The following is a 19,982-nucleotide window of genomic DNA, read 5'->3' on the forward strand; positions in this document are numbered from 1 at the left end:
TTCCCTCCCTCCAACCCCTGGCAGTCACTCATCTTTTTATTGTCTTCATAGTTTTGCCTTTTCTAAAATGTCAAATAGTTGGAATCACACAGTATGTAGCCTTTTCAGATTGGCTTATTTTACTTAGTAATATGCATTTAAGTTTCTTCCAAGTCTTTTCATGGCTATATAATTCATTTCGTTGTAGCACTGAATAATACTCCATTGTCCGATGTACCACAGTTTATCATTCACCTCCTGAAGGACATCTTGGTTGCTTCTAAGTTTTGGCAATTATGAATAAAGCTGCTAAAAACATCCGTGTGCAGGTTTTTGTGTGTATATGTTTTCAGCTCCTTTGGGGAAATACCAAAGAGCACAGTTGCTGTGTTGTGTGGTAAGAATATATTTAGTTTTGTAAGAAACCTTCAAACTGTCTTCCCTTTTACATTCTCACCAGTGTTGACTGAGCATTCCTGTTGTTCCACATCCTCACCAGCATTTGTTTTTGTCAGTGTTATAGATTTTGATCATTGTAATAGGTGTGTAGTGGTGTTGACTGAAAAAAAAAAAAAAAAAAAAAAACAAAGCACCACCTAAAAGTTGAGAATTGTGTTTTATTTGGCAGACTTGCTGAGGACTTCAGCCTAGGAGGCAGCCTCTAAGATAGCTCTGAGGGACTGCTCCTAAGAGGTAAGGGAGGAGCTAGGATATATAGGAGTTTTTGCAACAAAAAACCAGGTAGTTGGAACATCAAAAGATTACTGTTAATTAAAAAAAAACAGACATCTCATGTTAATGAATTTAGCACTTTCCTATGTGCTAAATTCATTAGCACATAGAAAGATGCAAGAGTCTGGGCTTATTGAAATCATTCCTTTGATATGCACCTTAACTATCTAGGGCCAGTATCCCGTTTTTCTCCATCCTGAATCCCCTCAGGGTGCACGTTGGGGGGGCTGCAGTGGCTGATGGCTTGACGTTGGCAACACCCTTTGTTTACTGATATGTCCGGTGACATTTTCCATCCACAGTGGTATCTCATTGTTGTGTTAGTTTGCATTTCTCTGAAGACGTATGATGTGGAACATCTTTTCATATGCTTACTTGTCATCTGTATGTCTTCTTTGGTGAGGGGTCTATTCAGATGTTTTGCCCATTTTTTAATTGGATTGTTTATCTTCTAATTGCATTTTAAGAATTGTTATATATTTTGGATAACAGTTTACCGGATATGTGTTTTGCAGAGGTTTTCTCCCAGTCTGTGTCTTTTCATTCTCTTAACAGTATCTTTTGCAGAGCTGAAGTTAGTAATTTTAATACAGCTCAGTTTATCAATTTTTCTTTCATGGGTTGTGCTTTTAGTGTTGTATCTAATAAAGTCATAGCCAAACCCAAGAACTGTTAGATTTTCTCCTTTTTATAGTCTGGGAATCTTATAGTTTTGCCTTTTACATTTCGATCTATGATCTATGATCCATTTTGAGTTAGTTTTTGTAAAAGGTGTAGGTTCTGTGTCTAGATTTTGGTGGGGGGGGGGCATGTGGATGTCCAGTCATTCCAACACCATTTGTTGAAAAGTCTCCTTTTTCCATTGATTGCCTTTGCTTCTTTGTCAAAGATTAGTTTCACTTGACTCTGTGAGTCTCTTCCTGGGCTCTCTATTCTATTCCACTGATCAATTTATGTATTCTTTCACTAGTACCATACTATCTTGTTTACTGTAGCGTTAAAGTAAGTTTTGAAGTCGGGTAGTGTCAGTCTTCCAACTTTGTTGTTCTTCCCATATTGTGTTGGCTATTCTGGGTCATTTGCCTCTTTATATAAACTTCAGAATCGGTTTGTTGATAGCCACAAAATAACTTGCTGGGATAGGCTTGCTTTTTAAACTAAGAATTTCGCTTTTGCCTTTTAAAATAAGAGATATTTTTGACTTTTGGTCTTGTTCAAAGGCCATTTACCTTATACCTTTTCTTTCTTAGGTTGTCATCAACATGTTTCCTAGTAACCAATATAAGTAAATAATTATAATAAGTAAGCAATTGTGTGGTATTTTGTTACTTTTCTGTATTATATAAATCTCTTCGTAAATATGTGTGTAATATGCATGTATATATAAGATTATGACCACAAAGTAGTAATTTTTTATCCCTAAAGACCTGTTTTAGGGGATGAGGGTACTGCAGGCAGCTTTCATAGACTCCACTGGGCTCTTTTTAAAGCTGCATCCACCCACCCCTGCTCATCCTTATCTAAAACACCTCAGTCATTGAGAGTCACTGCATTTGGGGGGATGTTACTGTTTAGTGTTGTGCATAAGAATATAATGGAGCTAGAAAACACTGAGAACCGCTGCTGTAAAGTAATGAAACCAAACATGTATCGACTTAGGGTTTTTGTGTCTCTTCTCCCTTGTCTGTTCCCCTTCATTGAAGTTCAATTTATCTTATAAAGGTATAGGAGTCTTATGAGCATGAAAAAGGTAATTTTTAAATGAAACATGCTGAGAACAGTGCTATATAGAGAGTTAGAAATAAAAATGTCTAAAAATACTGTATTTACGTTTTATTTGCACCTTATCTAAGAGAAAGAGTATACATGCTAGTTTAATTTTTATATTTTATCTTAATTTTATATGTTAATTATTCGGGTCTTGCTTTATTCTTATTATTATCAGAGTTTTATAGATTTATATTCCAAGGATGTTTACTCTGACATTGGGTTTTTACAACTTGTAATTCAATGCCTGAATTGTGTTAAGAGTTACACCCTAACATGTATGTCTTTATTCTCCCATAGGCTTATATAAAATTTTCAAAAAATTTTAATAGCATGTAGAGAAATAGGATTGTTTAACCTCATAAAATATTTAACTCAAGCAGTCTGGTGACATCAAGTTAATCTAGTTAATGTGTAAACTAGCCTTCTTAACCTCCTTAGAGTGACCATCCCTTTTTCTTAACTATTAGCAGAATTTGAGAAAAATTCACATATCTTCACCAAAGCTGAACATTATAGTGAAATACACAACTGGGGGAAACCACTTTGATAAATGAAAAGTATTATTTAATTTTTATTTATTTTTAAAATATTAGTGAGGTTAAATATTATTTTCATGGTTACTGGCTTCTTCTATTATATCTTTTTTTTTTTTTTCAAATTTAGCTACAATCACTTTATTTTTTATATAAATTTTATTTATTTATTTATTTATTTTTGGCTACGTTGGGTCTTTGTTGCTGCACAAAAATATGGAACGCTTCACGAATTTGCGTGTCATCCTTGCGCAGGGGCCATGCTAATCTTCTCTGTATCGTTCCAATTTTAGTATATGTGCTGCCGAAGCGAGCACTATTATATCTTTTGTAGTGTTTCTTCATGTCCTTTGTCCAGTTTTCAGTTTGGGGGTGTGGATCTTTTTCTAACTGATTTCATTAGAGCTTTGTGGATGGAGGTAAAAGTGATTAACTCTTAATAAGTAATTTTCGTTAAAATTTGATTTTTTAAAAAATTGAAGTATTTTTATTTTGGAAGATAATGCAGGTCTTTGGAAGATAAACCTTTATCTGGAAGATAAATACTGGTTTCCCTAAAACTTTTGGCTGTATTGGCAAATTTCTTGAAATATGCAATTATGATATGTAGGAATATTTGTTTATGCTTAATTTATGTTTATGATTTTTTAGGAAGTAGAAGACAGTAAGGGTTAGTTTATGACAGGTCATTTTAACTAAAATTTTTTCTTTTTGAGGAGACTTTAAAGGTTAAATGTTATTAAGATTATACTTCATCAAAGTCTAGAATTCAAGTGCCAAAGTCTATCATAGCTTCTTGTTTAAAATGTTTATTGTAAAGTTAAAGCCAAAGAAACTTTGTAACTCTCTTATGATCTTATGAATCTTAATTAAAAGATATATTTTGTATCTACTACCATAAGTCAAAATCTTAAAAATGTTTCATCCTCATTTTTATTTCTAAAATGTAAATTAAAATTCTAGAAACTATCTGGGTAGGCTTTTTCACTATTTTATGATTCCCAAGAGTTATTCAACATGTGTGGATATAAAATATAGAGTATTCTTAATGACTCAGAATAAATTTTTAAAATTTAAGATCTCCTTTCCCCACAATGACATTTGTTAACACATTCTCTCCTTTATAATACACAGTGTTGGATCATGAAACAGAGTAAACAAGTCATTGTTTAAAATAAATACTGTGCACTGTGTTCAAAGGACTGTGAATTTTTGTTTTGATTTGTTCTTATTATATAATTTTACTTCTAGAATACATTACATATTATATTTTAATTTTATGTGATACAAAGATATTTATTTTAGATGCAATATTAACAGTTTATAACATTCTTTAGATTATTATTTTAAATATTTAAGCATCATGTATGACTAATTTCTAATCTTAACCTTGGAGGAAAATATTCTATTCTATAAAAAATACGTAAGTAAACAAAGATAATGAATAGGACATGAAAGTAAACCATTCTTTGGTATTTGGAAGTTCAGTCTTTTTTTTTCCCCCTGGCTGCACCGCACGGCTTGTGGGATCTTAACTCCCCGACCAGAGATTGAACCCGGGCCCTCAGCTGTGAAAGCGTGGAGTCCTAACCACCAGACTGCCATGGAACTCCCGGAAGTTCAGTCTTTCAAAAATACTTATTTTTCTTAAATTTGCAAATTATTTTTTCTGAAGTGACTGCCATAACCTGACTTTATATTACTTTCTAGAATTTTCTTTGGGTGTTATCACAGTCACCTTTAGATATCTTGACACATACTATGTTTGGTAGAGTAGGGTTTTTTTTTTTTTCGTTGATGGAACAATTCCTTATAAGTTGGGAGTGTATTTATTTAGATTAAATTTATTGTCCTGTGGTTATATACACACATACACGTAAGCAGAAATTCAGTGTTCGAAAAATTGTGTTGTGCTTCCTGTTTCAAGGAGGGAGTTATTTATAGGACAGCATATTGAAAGGGTAGTATCTAGAGATCAGCTTGAGGGAGAGAAGTACATTCTTGCAGGTTCTCCGTGAATATTCCAGGCCAAAGGGATGTCACAAGCTGAGGTTAGAGAATGGGAGGGTCTATATCATACAACAGCCTGGAAGATCGAGGTGACTGGATAAACTGTAGATAAAAGCCAGGTAGACTGCCCAGGCAGTCAAGAGAACAGAACAGGTGAAGATAAACAGCAAGTAGTGGTGTGTGCTCTTTTTGTGCCACACTTGATGCGAAGCACTGTTTGCCAGGCACGATTGATATCATCCCTATCTCTCCTTTGAATGATTCAAAGAAAAGTCCTATGAGTCACGTTTTATTTCCTTCATTGCGTATAACTTTGTTTAGAATTCATTTGTTCATTCGATACATATTTATTGTATACCTAGTATATATACCAGGCATTGTTCTAGGCTCTTGGGATTCATCAGTGAACAAAAAAGACAGAAGAGGATCTCTGTTCTTATAGCATTTACAACGGTAGGGTAGGGAGAAAAATAGTACATAGTAAACATAATATATAACTAAATTATAGTTACGTTGGGCAGTATGTTAGAAGGTGACAAGTGTAATAGACAAAAATAGAGTCTGGTAATACAGATTGGGAGATCCGGATGGGGTTTAGGGGGAGGATACATATTAAATAGGGTGGTTATGGTTGGCCTAATTGAGTTGATTATTAAAGTAGAGTTCTTTTGTTTCTTTTATTTTCAGCTTCAGCACAAGTCAGCAAAGTGAATAAGTACTGCACTTCTTCCAACTTTCATTCCACTTTGGGGAAAAAGAATATCATCATGTCAAGCATTACGATTGACCCAGATGTCAAGCCTGGTGAATATGTCATCAAGAGCCTCTTTGCAGAATTTGCTGTTCAAGCTGAAAAGAAAATTGAAGTTGTAATGGCTGAACCCTTGGTGAGTAGAGCTGACCTATAAATCAAGTATATTCTTGACTTGCATTAACCATTATATTACAAATTTTCCAAAGAAAATAATATACTTGAAAAAATATTAAAGGAAGTCAATCTGAAAAGGGTACATACTGTGTAATTCCAACTATATGACATTCTAGAAAAGGCAAAGCTGTGGAGACAGTAAAAGATCAGTGGTTGCCAGGGATTGGGCAGGGGTAGGGGTGGGATGAATAGGCAGACACAGAGGATTTTTAGGGCAATGAATATATTCTGTATGATATTATAATGGTGGATACATGTCATTATACATTTGTCCAAACCCATAGAATATACAACACCCGTTGTGAACTGTAGTGCAGTCTATAGACTTTGGATGATTAGGCTGTGTCAGCGTAGGTTCATCAGTTATAACAAAGGCACCCCTCTGGCGCGGAATGTTGATAACGGCGGGGGCTGTGCATGTAAGGGCACAGGGGAATATGGGCAGTCTATCCTTCCACTCAGTTTCGCTGTGAACCTAAAACTGGTCTCAAAAATAAAGTCTTAAAAAAAAATTAAGGGATAGGCCAGTAGTAAAGTGATGATCTTTTTTTTAAAAATTAATTAATTTATTTATTTATTTTTGGTTGTGTTGGGTCTTCGTTTCTGTGCGAGGGCTTTCTCTAGTTGTGGCAAGCGGGGGCCACTCTTCATCACCATGCGCAGGCCTCTCACTATCGTGGGCTCTCTTGTTGGGAGCACAGGCTCCAGACGTGCAGGCTCAGTAGTTGTGGCTCATGGGCCTAGTTGCTCCGCGGCATGTGGGATCTTCCCAGACCAGGGCTCGAACCCGTGTCCTCTGCATTGGCAGGCAGATTCTCAACCACTGCGCCACCAGGGAAGCCCTAAAGTGAAGATCTAAAAAGCTGTAATGACTCTAGAACCCACTTTGATAAGTTACTGCAGGTCACCAAAGAACAAAAATGGATTTCACCAATGGGAATTGTTGAGACAGATAAAACATAAGAGAAAAGCTAAAACATTCTGTGAGTTAATGATGTGACAGTAGCCAAACTTACAATGAACACGTAAACAGCTTTGAACTTACAGTACACGAGGATACTTAAATAATGTGAGGAGCTCTGTGTGAGTCGAGCTTATGGTGAGGAAGAAGGAAGAAAAAGACCAAAAACAAATGTCTGGGTTGGATTCTAACAAATTGTGGTGGCTATTATGATAGATAATACAGTGGTTGGACAGTAAGAGGGAGAATAGATGAAAGGCAAAGACTGTTTAGTTATTGTATATAATTCAGGCTGGAATGAAAAGAACCTTGGAACTAGGGCATTAACAGTGGAAGTGGTTGCAGAAAAAAGTGAGATAAACAACAGAAGCAGAATCAGTAGAACTTGACACATAATTAAATAGGAGTAGGTGTTTTGAGTGAGAGTGAAGGGTTAAAGATTTTTTTAAGTGTTAGAAAAGATGGTAGTGTATTTACTTAGGTAAAGAAAACAGGAATATTATTGGGGTAGTCAAGGTGATTAAGATAATTTTTCCTTTGTGTATGTTAAGCTTGAGCTACTAGCGATCTAAACCATGTGGAACTATTTGATTGGTAGCTGGAGATTCCTTTTGGGAACTCACAAGAAATATAGATTTTGGCATCATCTACATGAGGGTGATAATTAAAGCTAAAAGAGCACATGATAATATCAAGGGAAGAGAATATAGGATAGCATTATTATTGTCAGATAATATAGAGAGGCAGAAGAACACAGTGAACACTGAGGAAGAGGGTATTGGACTTGGAAATTAAACAGCCTGAGAACAGTTTTAGCAGGATGATATAACTTTAGGAAGCAACTCTTTGGGTTTGAAGGGAATGGATTTGTGATGTATGAGGATCACGCTGGTAGGTTAGAAGTATGGTGATGATAATGAAGATGGAGGTAGAGGATGTAATAGCTAAAATTTATTTATTCCTTACACAACTGGATTAGAGATAGGTCTTCACTGCCACTTTGAGACTCAGAGGGTTTGTTACTTGTCTGAAGCCCAAAGCCAATAAGCAGCAGAGTGAAGAGTTAGGCTTACTAAATCTGCTGTCCTTCCTCAGAAGGAAGGGAGGAAAGGAACAGAAAAGAGAATAATGATGACCTAAGAAAGAAGGGAAGTTGAGGAAGTATTATATGTTCTTAATTTCTTCGTGAAGTAGGACTTAACATTACTCATAATATGATGGTATGTGTGTGGGTACATGCATGCCTCGAGTTTCTTTCTGATCATTAAATAGAGGAAACTACTCTGAAGAAAGCCTCTATGAAATAATGTATTTGAGGTTTAATAAATAATAATAGGTAAAAGATCATTAACCAAAATGTATATTTTAAAACTGTGCATCTCACTATATTCAATTTAAATCATTCCACGACTGCTTTCTGCATATCAAATTAATTTGTTTTTATACCAATGTATATATATTTTACAGCATGTATATAATTTAAAATTCTGTTTTAGAAATAAGGATTACAAGAGTCTATAGATATGAATTAGTGATTATAAGGTTTGATTAGAAATGTACTTACTCTATAAAATGTTATTTTCTTCATCCATGGTCTATGAATTACATGACAGATCGCTACACTAGCCTACTTAAATAACGTACAGTCAGAAAGGGAACCACTTTTTAAAACATACTTTAAAAAAAGTTTATGGAGCATGGTGACTATGGTTGATAATACTATATTGTATAACTGAAATTTCCCAAGAAAGTAGAACTTAAGTGTTTTCACCAAAAAAGAAAGGAAAGAAAGAAAGAAAAAAGTGAATATGTGAGGTGATAGATGTTTTAATTAACTTGAAGGTGGGAATCCTTTCACAGTATATATGTATATATCACATTGAATACTTTAAATATATTTCACCTTTATTTATTACTTATATCTCAATAAGCCTGAAAAAAATGTTTATTAAAATTTTTAAACTTATATAAAAGTAGAGATTATAGTATAATGAACCCTCAGCAATCAGCTGGCTTCAGCAATTTGCAACTTACATAGCACATTTTTAAAACTTTTACCTATTTTATAAAATATTTTTAAACAGCACCATGTGCTATGGTCCTAAGAGCTCTAAAATATTTTATAGTCTTAAAGGAATTTTAATTTTGAAATGTGAAAGTCTTCAGAGTAAAATAGTTAAAAGAAAATACGAGTGAAATTACCTAATTTGAATGAGTCTATAATATGGTGATTTTACATCTTTCTCCTTCCTTTTTCTCCCAATGCCATCGTTACTGTCCTAGCTCAGGGCCAGGTTCTGTCATATTCGGCCATTGCATTAGCCTTCTAAGCAGTCAAGAAGTGGTCCATCTCCTTCCCATTTACCTTCTTCTCACCAGACTTTTCCTCATCTAAAATACAAATATTATTGCTTTTCTGCTTTAGAAATCTTGCTTCCTTTTCATTGCTATGGGTTAAATTCAAGTTCTTGGTGAGTCATTTCAGCCTCTTCACAGTCTCGTTACAGTTTGTATAATGTCTCATGATTCTCCTATCCTGATGTGTGCTGTGACACTTAAAAGTATCCTCTATATATTCTGTTGTTCTGATGTATTTGTTTTTATTTTTCTCTCAATCTAAAATGCTTTTTTGTTCAAAGTGTCATTTTTATGTTGTTTATTTATTTATTTTTGACTGTGTTGGGTCTTGGTTGCTGCACGCGGGCTTTCTCTAGGTGTGGTGAGCGGGGGCTACTCTTCTTTGTGGTGTGCGGGCTACTCATTGCAGTGGCCTCTCTTGTTGCGGAGCACGGGCTGTAGGTGCGCGGGCTTCAGTAGTTGTGGCCCATGGGCTCTAGAGCACAGGCTCAGTAGTTGTGGCACACGGGCTTAGTTGTTCCATGGCATGTGGGATCTTCCTGGACCAGGGCTCGAACCCGTGTCCCCTGCATTGGCAGGCGGATTTTTAACCACTGCGCCACCAGGGAAGTCTTAAAATGCTTTTAATTCCTCTGTTTTTAAACCTCTACTCATTCTTCCAACTTCCCACATGTTCCCTCTAACATAGTGATCCTTCCCCAAACTAAATGAATCTTTGTTTTACCATAATAATTTGTTCATACTCCTCGATTCTGACATTGTCATATTATGGTTAATTGCTTACATGTTTATCTTTTCTGATGTGAGCTACTTGATACCAGGAACCAGGTCTCTCTTTCCAGGCAGTACCTGCAGCACTGCCCTTGGTGGTAGGTGCTTAGTAAAAGTTTGTATTTTAAATCAAGTGTAGCCTTAAGAACATTGCTGTGGCCTGTGCCCTTTTTCTTCTAACAAAGCATAGTATCATTGTGTTAGCCAGAGCTTCTGATAGTTCTTTCAGAATAGTCTGATGTTGACTATATTTTATTCATTCATTTAACAGTTAATTTCAGAAACATCTGCTGTGTAATTTAAAATGACATTATTAAGTTGTGGTGAGGATTCCATTAGAAAATAGGTGTTTTTACCCCATCATCACACTTAAGAGAGAAGAGGCATCCCTGCTTACTCCTCCTGACACACCAGGAAAACCCCCAGTGTTGTAGACTGTAGCAGCCAAGGACAAACACTGGCTGAGAAAATCCCCATCATATTTTACAGATTTTATCCGCCTCACTCCTATATACCGGCATAATTTCTTCTTGTCTGAATCAGATCTCTGCCAGCTTTGTTTCATTTATGTCCAAGTCTGAGTAGATGGTGTATCGTTTACCCAGCATCAGGATTAGATAATGAAAATACATTTAATCTAACATTATCACAAGGTTTTTATTATAGCTTCAAATGCGTTTATTGTGATCTCATTTATTTTGAAATTTATTTTGTACCCTTTCCAGTAATAAACAGCCATTCAAGATGACTCTCTTGCGTTCTTGAATGAAACTTTCATGGGGTCTCTTTAAAGAAAACAGCATCCACGAATTGTTACATAAAAGGAGGCTAGCATGTGTCATGGTCAGATGGAGTGTAGGTTACATGAAAACTTAGAAGCAGAAATGTGAGTGGCTTTTGCTAAAAGAATTTAATCAATCACTAAAATGAGAGAACTGGCCTTTTCATTCTCATATTAGAAGCCACAATAAAAGGAGGTTAAGGAAGGCAAAAGATTCGAAGATTACCTGAGCTTGACTTTAGCCACAATTTCATTTTTATCTTGGAAGATTCAAGAAGGAAGGGCAACCACTGATTAAAATTACAGCTTGCAAACTATGCAGTCCAATACCTTAGGTTTCTTTCTTCCTAAAAGGAGGTAGATCAATCCTGGGTAATGATCCAGGCACATCCAAGCCTATCTGTTACTGTTTTAGATTGCCAGTGACCAGAAAAGAAGAGAGGAAAAAGGGCTTTTTAACCAATCACCTGCTGATTTAGACTGTATGTATTTGGTTTAGGCCCAGCATTTTTACAGCTCTGCACTGTCCACTGTTTTTTTTGATAATATTAAATATGTATTTTAAAGAGTTTCTGATCTCTTATTTCCTCCAAACTACATCTTTTTTTAAAAAATTAGTCCAGGTAATTTAATTAGTTATTGTTAATAATGTTACAGTTAGTGACATCTGCCAGTCAAGGAGATTGATAAGACCTAGTCCCTTCCCCAGCATCACAAACTGCATTTTTCTGTTAGTTTCCCCTTCTCCTCACATGCTTCTTATAACATATGTTATTTATTACGATTGAGGCACTAAACAGCTGATTGGAAGCTCTGTGTACATGGAGGGGCCTTTTTGACTGTGGTCTTGAGTGTGTGATCATCTGAACCATCAGTGTCAGATCTTTGGTTGGAAGCTGGTCAGAGTCCCCTGGAGGGGTCCTTCAGTAGCCCAAATGGGAGGGTTTAGACTTGGCTGCTAGCATTCTGGGGATGCAGAGACAGAAGATAACTGGGGGTTTTGATATTTAGCATATACCTTTTTACCTAAGCTCCCTGTCTTCAGTGTGGTACCTTGTCTTCAACTGTAGTGTCCCCCAGTCGACATCTCTGTCTTGCCCTTTCGTAAGAAGGGCAATTCCTCTGTGGGTAGGTAGGAGGGACAGCCAACCTGCTAAGTAGAGTGGGTGAAGGGAATGGGAGGGGGGGTCTAAATGTTTCCTAAACTATTGTTCAGCCGGTCCTCTTATTTTTAACTTCACCTTCACCCACACTTTCATAGTACAGAAATTCTCCAACTCCTGAGCCTTTGGGGATTTCCAAGGTACTGACTGGATTATCTTTCCTTCACTCTGCATGGCAAGCTTACTCACTTCCCTCTGCTTGTGACTTAAATGTCATCTTCTCAGTGGTCATTTTAAAATCTTCACCTCCATTGCAACTTTCTATCCTATAAAGTCTGTCTAAGATAATATATATTTTCTTTGCTCTATCATTAGACTTTTAGCTCTACAAGGACAGGGACTGTTTAGGAGAGATTGCCATCTTTAGTTGCAGATTATTGAAATATTTCAGTATCATTGTTATGCTGCGAAAATCTTTTCAGTAAATTCTTTTGCTTTTCCTGGAAGCTACATGTTGCTGTTGGTACTCTATACATAGATACTAATTAAAGGGTCAAATTAGAGTATAAAGGATTGTGAACCTTAGATTCATTGTTGATCTATTATATTATTATGAAATAATAACGTTATAAAAAGTGGAAATAGTCTTAAAGGTTATGTAATAAAAATAATGACCCTTCCTTCCATTCTGGATCAAGATAATCACTGTCCATAGTTTTTAGTATACCATTTTTCATGTCTATTATTTATCCATCTCTGTAGCACCCTCCATCTTTTTTTTTTTTAAAAAAACACAAATGGGAGTTTTTATATGTATATTTTTTCTGTCCCCATTTTTATTTTAACAATGTAAATCAGAGATTGTTTTCTTATCAGCCCATATATATTTGTCTCTTTCTCTCTAACGTTGAATATTATTTCAATAAAAGAAAGTACTATAAATTTTTTTTTTTACCAGTCTCTATGGATAAGCTGTTTGGGACTTACCCCAACTTGAGGCTACTGTGAAAAAAATACTGCAGTAAACATTCTCGTACATACGTCTTTGCATTCGTCTATATGTGAATATAGAGAATAATTTGTATTCTTTTTAGTTGTTGTGGCAATGGGTTCCATGTACTATAAACATGTTTTAAATAGTTTATCCTTTCAAAATCTCACATTGAAAGTACATCTGCTTGACAACGATTAGGCCATCCTCAACCATACTGTAATCAAATCGAGAGGTTAATACAAAGTCCTTGATTAGTAATTTATACAGTGTTTAGTGCAGTACACTTATTTCATATTTTTGTACTGATGGTAACATGAGTGTTCTTTTGCATTCAAACATCATTTCTGAGTTCTTATTATGGAAAGAATAACTCATCCTCACTTTTTGGTTTAGGGAAAGCTCTGTGAGGATGTCAGATCTTCAGAAATCTTTGAGAAAGCATGAGTTTGTTGAGAAATGAAAAGTGTGAGGTATAAGAAAACAGTGTAAGTGTTTCTGAGAAGGTTATTGCTCTCTTTTAGTCTGCTTGGCCATTACTTTATTGTATAAACACCCTATGTGAGTAATAAACTACTTAGATCAGCACTCCTCATAATATTACTGAAGACCTTTAAATTAAATATTACAGTGAAAAGAGGGATCAAGTGAGGGGGATCAAATAAGTCAAATAAGTTGGTAAGAAACAGCTTATTATCTCTCCTACACTACCCCCAGCCCAGGTTTTAAATACACAATTCACATTAGGATAGCTCAGTAATTTTCAAACTTCTAAGTACTTTTAAAAACAATGTTCTATTGGACTTGCTGTGAGACTTACTGTTTTACTTAAATTTTAGAGCTAGTTAATTGGGCATATATATAATTGCACGGAATCCTCATCATGTTGCATGTTTGTAGTGTATAATAGTTGGTTTTAGAAGTCGACGACTTGTCTAAAAGATAATTACCAAAGTGTGCTTAGCATATAAGGGCTCAAGTGCCAAGGACATGCCAAAAACCTTTACCTATTAAAGTCAAGTGCTATGGAATTCAGGTATTTTACTGACCCCAATTAAATTAGTTAGAAATGTGATTCTCTGATAGTTAGATTAGGAATTTTTAAATTTCAGTGGCAGATACATTTGTGACTTTATTTTCATGAAGTTATAGCAATAAATGAGAGAAGGAAATTGGGGCTCTTGGATAGATAAGCTTCAGAATATACATATTTCTAAATTCCAGTTTTTTTCATGGAAAAATGGCATTTGTTTTCCTATGATATATATTTCAGATAAAAATTCAATAAAAAAAGCATAAAGTAGAAAGTTTAGAAAATCATCCTAAAAAATCTCAACAAAAGAATCAGTCATAATATATGTGAACATAATTTGAGACATCTCTTATGTTCAGTAAGTTAGGTAACTATATGTGGGGTAAGCAGTAAGGCAAGTAGGTAGAAAGGCTGACAGAAGGGGTCATGCTAGGTATGCTATTCTAAGTTAAACTAATAATATTAAATTTTGTTTGTATTAGCAGATTAGAACCTTTCCTTGAAACAATCTAATTACTAATGAAAACAAAAACAAAACCATCTCACGAATCTCAACTGTTTATTATCGGTAAGATTTCTAATATTTTGCATATATACTTTTTTTTTTTTTCAACTGTAGGAGAAGCCATTATCTAGATCTCTTCAGAGGGGTGAAGATCTTCAGTTTGACCAGGTATGCCAATGTGGGGGGAATATTTTTTCCTGAAAGGAAAATATTTATCCTAACAGTCTGATCCAAATACATCCAATATTAAGAAATTTATTTATTTTGTTTAGTGGTCCTGTATGTTTTTATACACTAGATTCCGTCTGGAACTGGTAGTCTGTTTTTTAACAAAACAAATAGAATGAGTTATGAACTGTGAACTTCATAGTTCATAGAATGAGCTGTGAACTTTATTGATTCCTGTTCATTAAGCATTTTAAAACTTTGCTTTTCATTGGTACCCTCTTTACTATGCCCTTTGGAAATCTTTTAAGAAATTTTCAATCATATCCCTCAATCTTTCCTTGTATACAATTTTTACATAATAATATTTGACCGTTTAACATTTATTTTTTCCTGTTGGGGGTATCAGAACCTTTATACTGAGACATCCAGCCTGGTTCTCTCCCTCTCCACCCCCTTTTGAAGGCGGAGCCAGAGACAAGGACTTGGTTCTGGAAAGAGATTCCAAGGAAGAGACTTGAGAGATTGAGGCAGGGAAGAGGAAGAACTGATAGAGATCACTGCTCTGGGCACTGGGGGTTCATTCCATTCTGAGAATCATACAGAATGTCACCCATTTTTGTCTTTCTGAAGAATGGAGGGCTGGAGCATTTATCTGCAGCCCCCATCTCCAGCATTTGAGGGTTGCCCTAAGAGGCATTAACTACTTGTAGCTGTGCTTGTGCAAAGGCCAAATGGACTGTCTGTGTCAAAAAGCCAAAGAAGCTTAAAAAGGAAGATATACAGTGGCCAACCCTCCCCCTCCAAAAAAACCCTGCAAAACCAAAAACCTTTTTATATAATACCAATATCTAAAATTTAGTGGTAATCCTCTAATGTCAGTTCTTTCCTCTTGCTAATATTGAATGTTAGATCAAGTGTTATTTTTGTCATAATTATGTTTGTTCAAGACTTATTTCATTACATGTTGATTGTCTGCAAAACCCAATAACCCAGATCAGCTTTCTGTTGCCATCTAGTATTCCTGAGCCTACTCTTCTCATAATTATGTATCTAGGAAATAGAAGTTAATGTTCATATTAGTCTGCTTGATTAGATAAAGATGACTGGTTAGGATTACTTGGTGTAGGCTTACCAAAATGCTGTGTTTCTGGATCCCACTGCAGTTCTGCTGACTCCGAATCACCAAGAGCAGTGCTCTGGCACTTGTATTTTGCAACAGCTCCCTAGGTGATTCTGAAGCACACACTTAGTAAATAGCCACTGGTCTAAGAAGAAACCATAAATAAGAAGGCTAGTTTTCTGTTACAGTAATAATAAGATCACCTCATATAACCCTTTTCAAATCTTAATGCCATTACAAAAGGTACTAATTGTTACTAGTTATTAATTAATTATTAATGTATTATTAATATATTATTTTAAAGGTATTCAGATTTTTCACATCTTGAATCCATTTTACTAATGATGAATGAACAATCAGTATGAAATCTTATTAAACAACATTTTAAGGAAAACTTCCATTTCTTTTTTTATGTAAATGATTAATAAAACTTATCATGCCCCATACCTTGATTTTTTTCCACAATAAAAAACTATGAGTGGGGTAAACTGCTTTAATATGTATTTACAGTAGCAGATGGTGTTTTGTTGTTCCTTCTTTAGGTATTAAAAGGGATTTCCTTTGAGTGGTATTGTTCATTGTTAATGAAATATAAATTTTCAAAAGTGGCTAAATAAAATTAGAATCTTGTTTTTACTTTAATTCCCTATATTAGAAACTATTCACCTGTCACGTTATGGTAATTTATAAATAAAAGCATGATTCGAGGAAGGCAGAGATCATGAAAAAGAGAAAAATAGCATATATAATCAAACTGTTTCATTCTTTTTTATATGAAAAATATAAAATATTAGGAAAAATAAATGTTTAATTCCTAGAGGTATCAACTTATCTTCATTAACTGATACTTCCTACAGTCGTGGAACTGAACGAGACCTTAAGTATTCCTGCAACCCGTAGTTTTTTAGTTCAGCAAAACAAAGTGAAACGTGTTTTACTGTATGCTAACTTTAAAATACTAATTTTACGAGCAATGGGTTGAATCAGATACAGAGTCTCTTATGAAGAGAGAGTGTTTTTTCTCTGGATCCACAAGATGAAGAGTGACCTTAGAGATGACTAATGGTAGCTGGTGTACCTCTTACCACCACTACAGGCAAGTTGGGTTCATTCATGAACTGAATCTGATAACTCACCTACAATTCAGATAGTTTAAGGGATGCCTCAAATTGAGTTGCAGGTGTCCATCCCACTTCATTTATCTTTCTGCTGTTCATTTATATATTCTAAGCTTTAAAAGCATGTATACAACACATTTCTAATATGTTTATTTGTGAGTATCACAAATTAATTACATAATTATAATTCTCTGTTCAGTGTCATAGCAGCACAGAATAAAGTGGAGCTTTTCCCACAGTTCTAACATGGTGTAGTCTTCTCTGTTTCTGCATCTCGTCATCCCTTCTAGTGGCAACATTTTAGAACATTTCATTCACAGGAGCAGAGAGGAACTGGCCGGGGGAAGGAAGTAGGTGTGGTTGTTTCATGTTCTGTGTTACAGTTCACCCAGAGGTGTCATGTGTGTAATCAGGGATGTTACTGATGGTCAAGTTTTTACACATGTGAGTAGCATATGGAGGCAGGAAAAAGGTGGAAAGTCTCTGAGCTAAACTGAATGGATTTGGGTAAATGTTAATAGCCGGTGAAACTTAGCTCACTTTACTTTATTACTTGGCTAAACCCCTAGCCCTTATTTTATTTTATTTATTTTTTAGTATTTAAATGTAAGTGGCATTTTTTGTATTTATTTTTTTCCCTTTTATTTTAAAACACATTTATTGCTTTGGAGTTACTGCGTTTAGCGTATTTTTCTTCTAGAAATGTTACTCATTTCTAAGTGGTAGTAGCGTGAGGAGCATGGCACTTTGATGTTGTATTTTACTTCTGGTAACATCTTGTATTTTCAGTTGATAAGCTCTATGAGCTCAGTAGCAGAGCACTGTCTCCCTTCCTTACTTCGCACCTTGTTTGACTGGTACAGACGCCAGAATGGAACTGAAGATGAATCTTATGAGTATAGGCCTCGGTCTAGCACAAAATCTAAGGGGTAAGTGGCTCATTTTCTGCTGTTCAACCTGGGCTCAAAACACTTCCAGTGAAGCGGGTAATAGTGTTATCAACTGACGATTGTGATTGTTTGGTTACTTTTGTTATGAAGTGGTAACAAGGGGAAAAGATAGTCCACACTTAAACTGTAAATCAAGGAAAGATATCAGTTAAAGTAGGTGCTGCCCTACAGGAGTCACCACTGGGACTAGTCATGCAAAACTGAATTTCTGTAGTTTATTGAGGAGCTTTAACAGTCATGGAAGAAGTTAAGAAAATATTCGAAGGAAGTCCTGTTCACGTGGTTTGTGAAGGGAAACAGTTGTTGCGATACAGGAAGACTGCCAAAACCCTAAATTCTCATACCACGAGACTCTTCTTGGTGTTAAATCCTCGAACTTGTCTTCTCCTTCTTCAAATTTCCCAGGTAGATCATGGCTTTAAGTAAAACATCTATTTGTGTTCAGGTGATGGCCCATGGTTTAGAATTGTACTTCAGTAGATGCCACTTGTGATTTTTCAACTTAGATTTGTGAAAAAATGACCTGGCACTGTATTTTCGTGTTTTTCTTCCTCTTACTAATTCTTTTAGATTAGGTTTAATTTCTGACAGATGTAATAGTGAGATGTGCATATAAGTTCCTAATGTACAAAAAGAGAAAGAACATAAGAACGTGTAATACATACGTTGGGTTATTTTAAAAACTTGTTAACAATTGCTGTGGGACACCATACGTACTAGGAACTCAGTAAATAACATGAAGTACTACCAAGAGCTATTTGAGAATTTATAGTTTTAATGCAATCCTAATTTGGGATTCTTGTTTCAGGGATGAACAGCAACGTGAAAGAGATTATCTTCTTGAAAGAAGAGATTTAGCAGTAGATTTCATTTTTTGTTTAGTTTTAGTTGAAGTTCTAAAGCAGGTAAGCTCTTTTGTTTCTACAAAGTCTGTATTTCTTATTTTTTGCTAATTTTGCCTTCATGTTTCAGTTACCTTATTTAGGATGTTATATCTAAACTTCTGGCTCACAGAAACAAAATTCCTATAATTTAATTATACTTCTGTCAATTGCCTGAGGGTTCCGTGTCCCGTACCTATCACTCCCCATTTTTCTACCTTAGTTTACCATCCAAGACATGAAATCATGTTAGCGAAATGGAGCTGAATAAAAAGTATGTAAAATCTGGGCTTTTAGCAGCAACTGTAATCCACCTGTCATTCACCTACTTCAATCCCTTTTTACCTCCACTTTCACAGAAGTTATCTGTGTAGCCCTCAAGCCTGCATTTCAACATGTAATAGTTGTGCAGTGATAGTTGAGGAACGGGGGTGATTTGACTTGAGTAAGACTGAATTGTCAAGTGCAAATGGTTTTCAGACAAGCGAGAAGACCTCAGGATAATGAATTGTTTATGTTTATTCATCCAGTGAATATTAGAATGCCTGCTGTTGGGTGGCATTGTTCTGGGTACTGCACTCCTGAGCTCAACATCTGAATGGCATAGATAGTAAAGATATAAATAGGTAAATAGTGTCAGATATCATGTTATATATTTTTACTATTCACAGTCAGTACAAGTATATGTATAAATACCTGTACTGACTTGAGGGACTTCCCTGGTGGTCCAGTGGGTGGGACTCCATGCTCCCAGTGCAGGGGGCCCGGGTTCGATCCCTGGTTGGGGAACTAGATCCCGTATGCATGCTTCAACTAGGAGTTCCCATTGCCACAACTAAGAGCCTGCATGCCGCAACTAAAAGATCCCGCCTACCGCAGCTAAGACCTGGTACAGCCAAAATAAATAAATAAATGCATATTAAAAAGAAACTACCTGTACTGATATGAAAATGTTTTTGTAGTTTGTAGTCTTTAAAAAGTTATATACATCATTCAAAGATGTTCCATATATTTCTAGTCATGCACACTGTAGTGTTTTGAAAAAAAGTCAGGCTACCTAAAAGAAAAAAAATCATATTTTGCACAGCACATGACACGTTCGGACAGGGAGTTTTGTTTCTGTTGTATAAAATGGAATAGAATATATAATACAGCAGGAAACAGCAAATGTAAGATATAAAAGTTAATTGATTTGATAGTCTTTTTTAACATAGCTAATATAAAAATATTTGAATTATGTAATCATTTATACTTTGCCTTTGTTTTTACAATATATGTGAAAAGACACTG

The 19,982-nt window shown here is 35.3% G+C and overlaps 1 protein-coding gene across 11 annotated transcripts in view; it reads left to right on the plus strand.

Annotated features, from left to right (window-relative positions):
• FRYL (FRY like transcription coactivator) overlaps positions 1-19,982 on the plus strand; it is a 295,730-nt gene that overhangs the window by 151,844 nt on the left and 123,904 nt on the right. For all 11 annotated transcript variants that reach the window (XM_082462445.1, XM_082462454.1, XM_082462452.1 and 8 more), the window contains 4 exons: positions 5,712-5,911; positions 14,570-14,623; positions 17,651-17,790; positions 18,620-18,716. In XM_082462445.1, the coding sequence (XP_082318571.1) occupies positions 5,792-5,911; positions 14,570-14,623; positions 17,651-17,790; positions 18,620-18,716 (411 nt within the window). In that variant the 5' untranslated portion in view covers positions 5,712-5,791. The remainder of the gene's footprint in view (positions 1-5,711; positions 5,912-14,569; positions 14,624-17,650; positions 17,791-18,619; positions 18,717-19,982) is intronic.

The sequence above is a fragment of the Balaenoptera physalus genome (genome assembly GCF_965194825.1).
Source record: "Balaenoptera physalus genome assembly, chromosome: 5".
In the NCBI taxonomy this organism is placed as follows: Eukaryota; Metazoa; Chordata; class Mammalia; order Artiodactyla; family Balaenopteridae; genus Balaenoptera; species Balaenoptera physalus.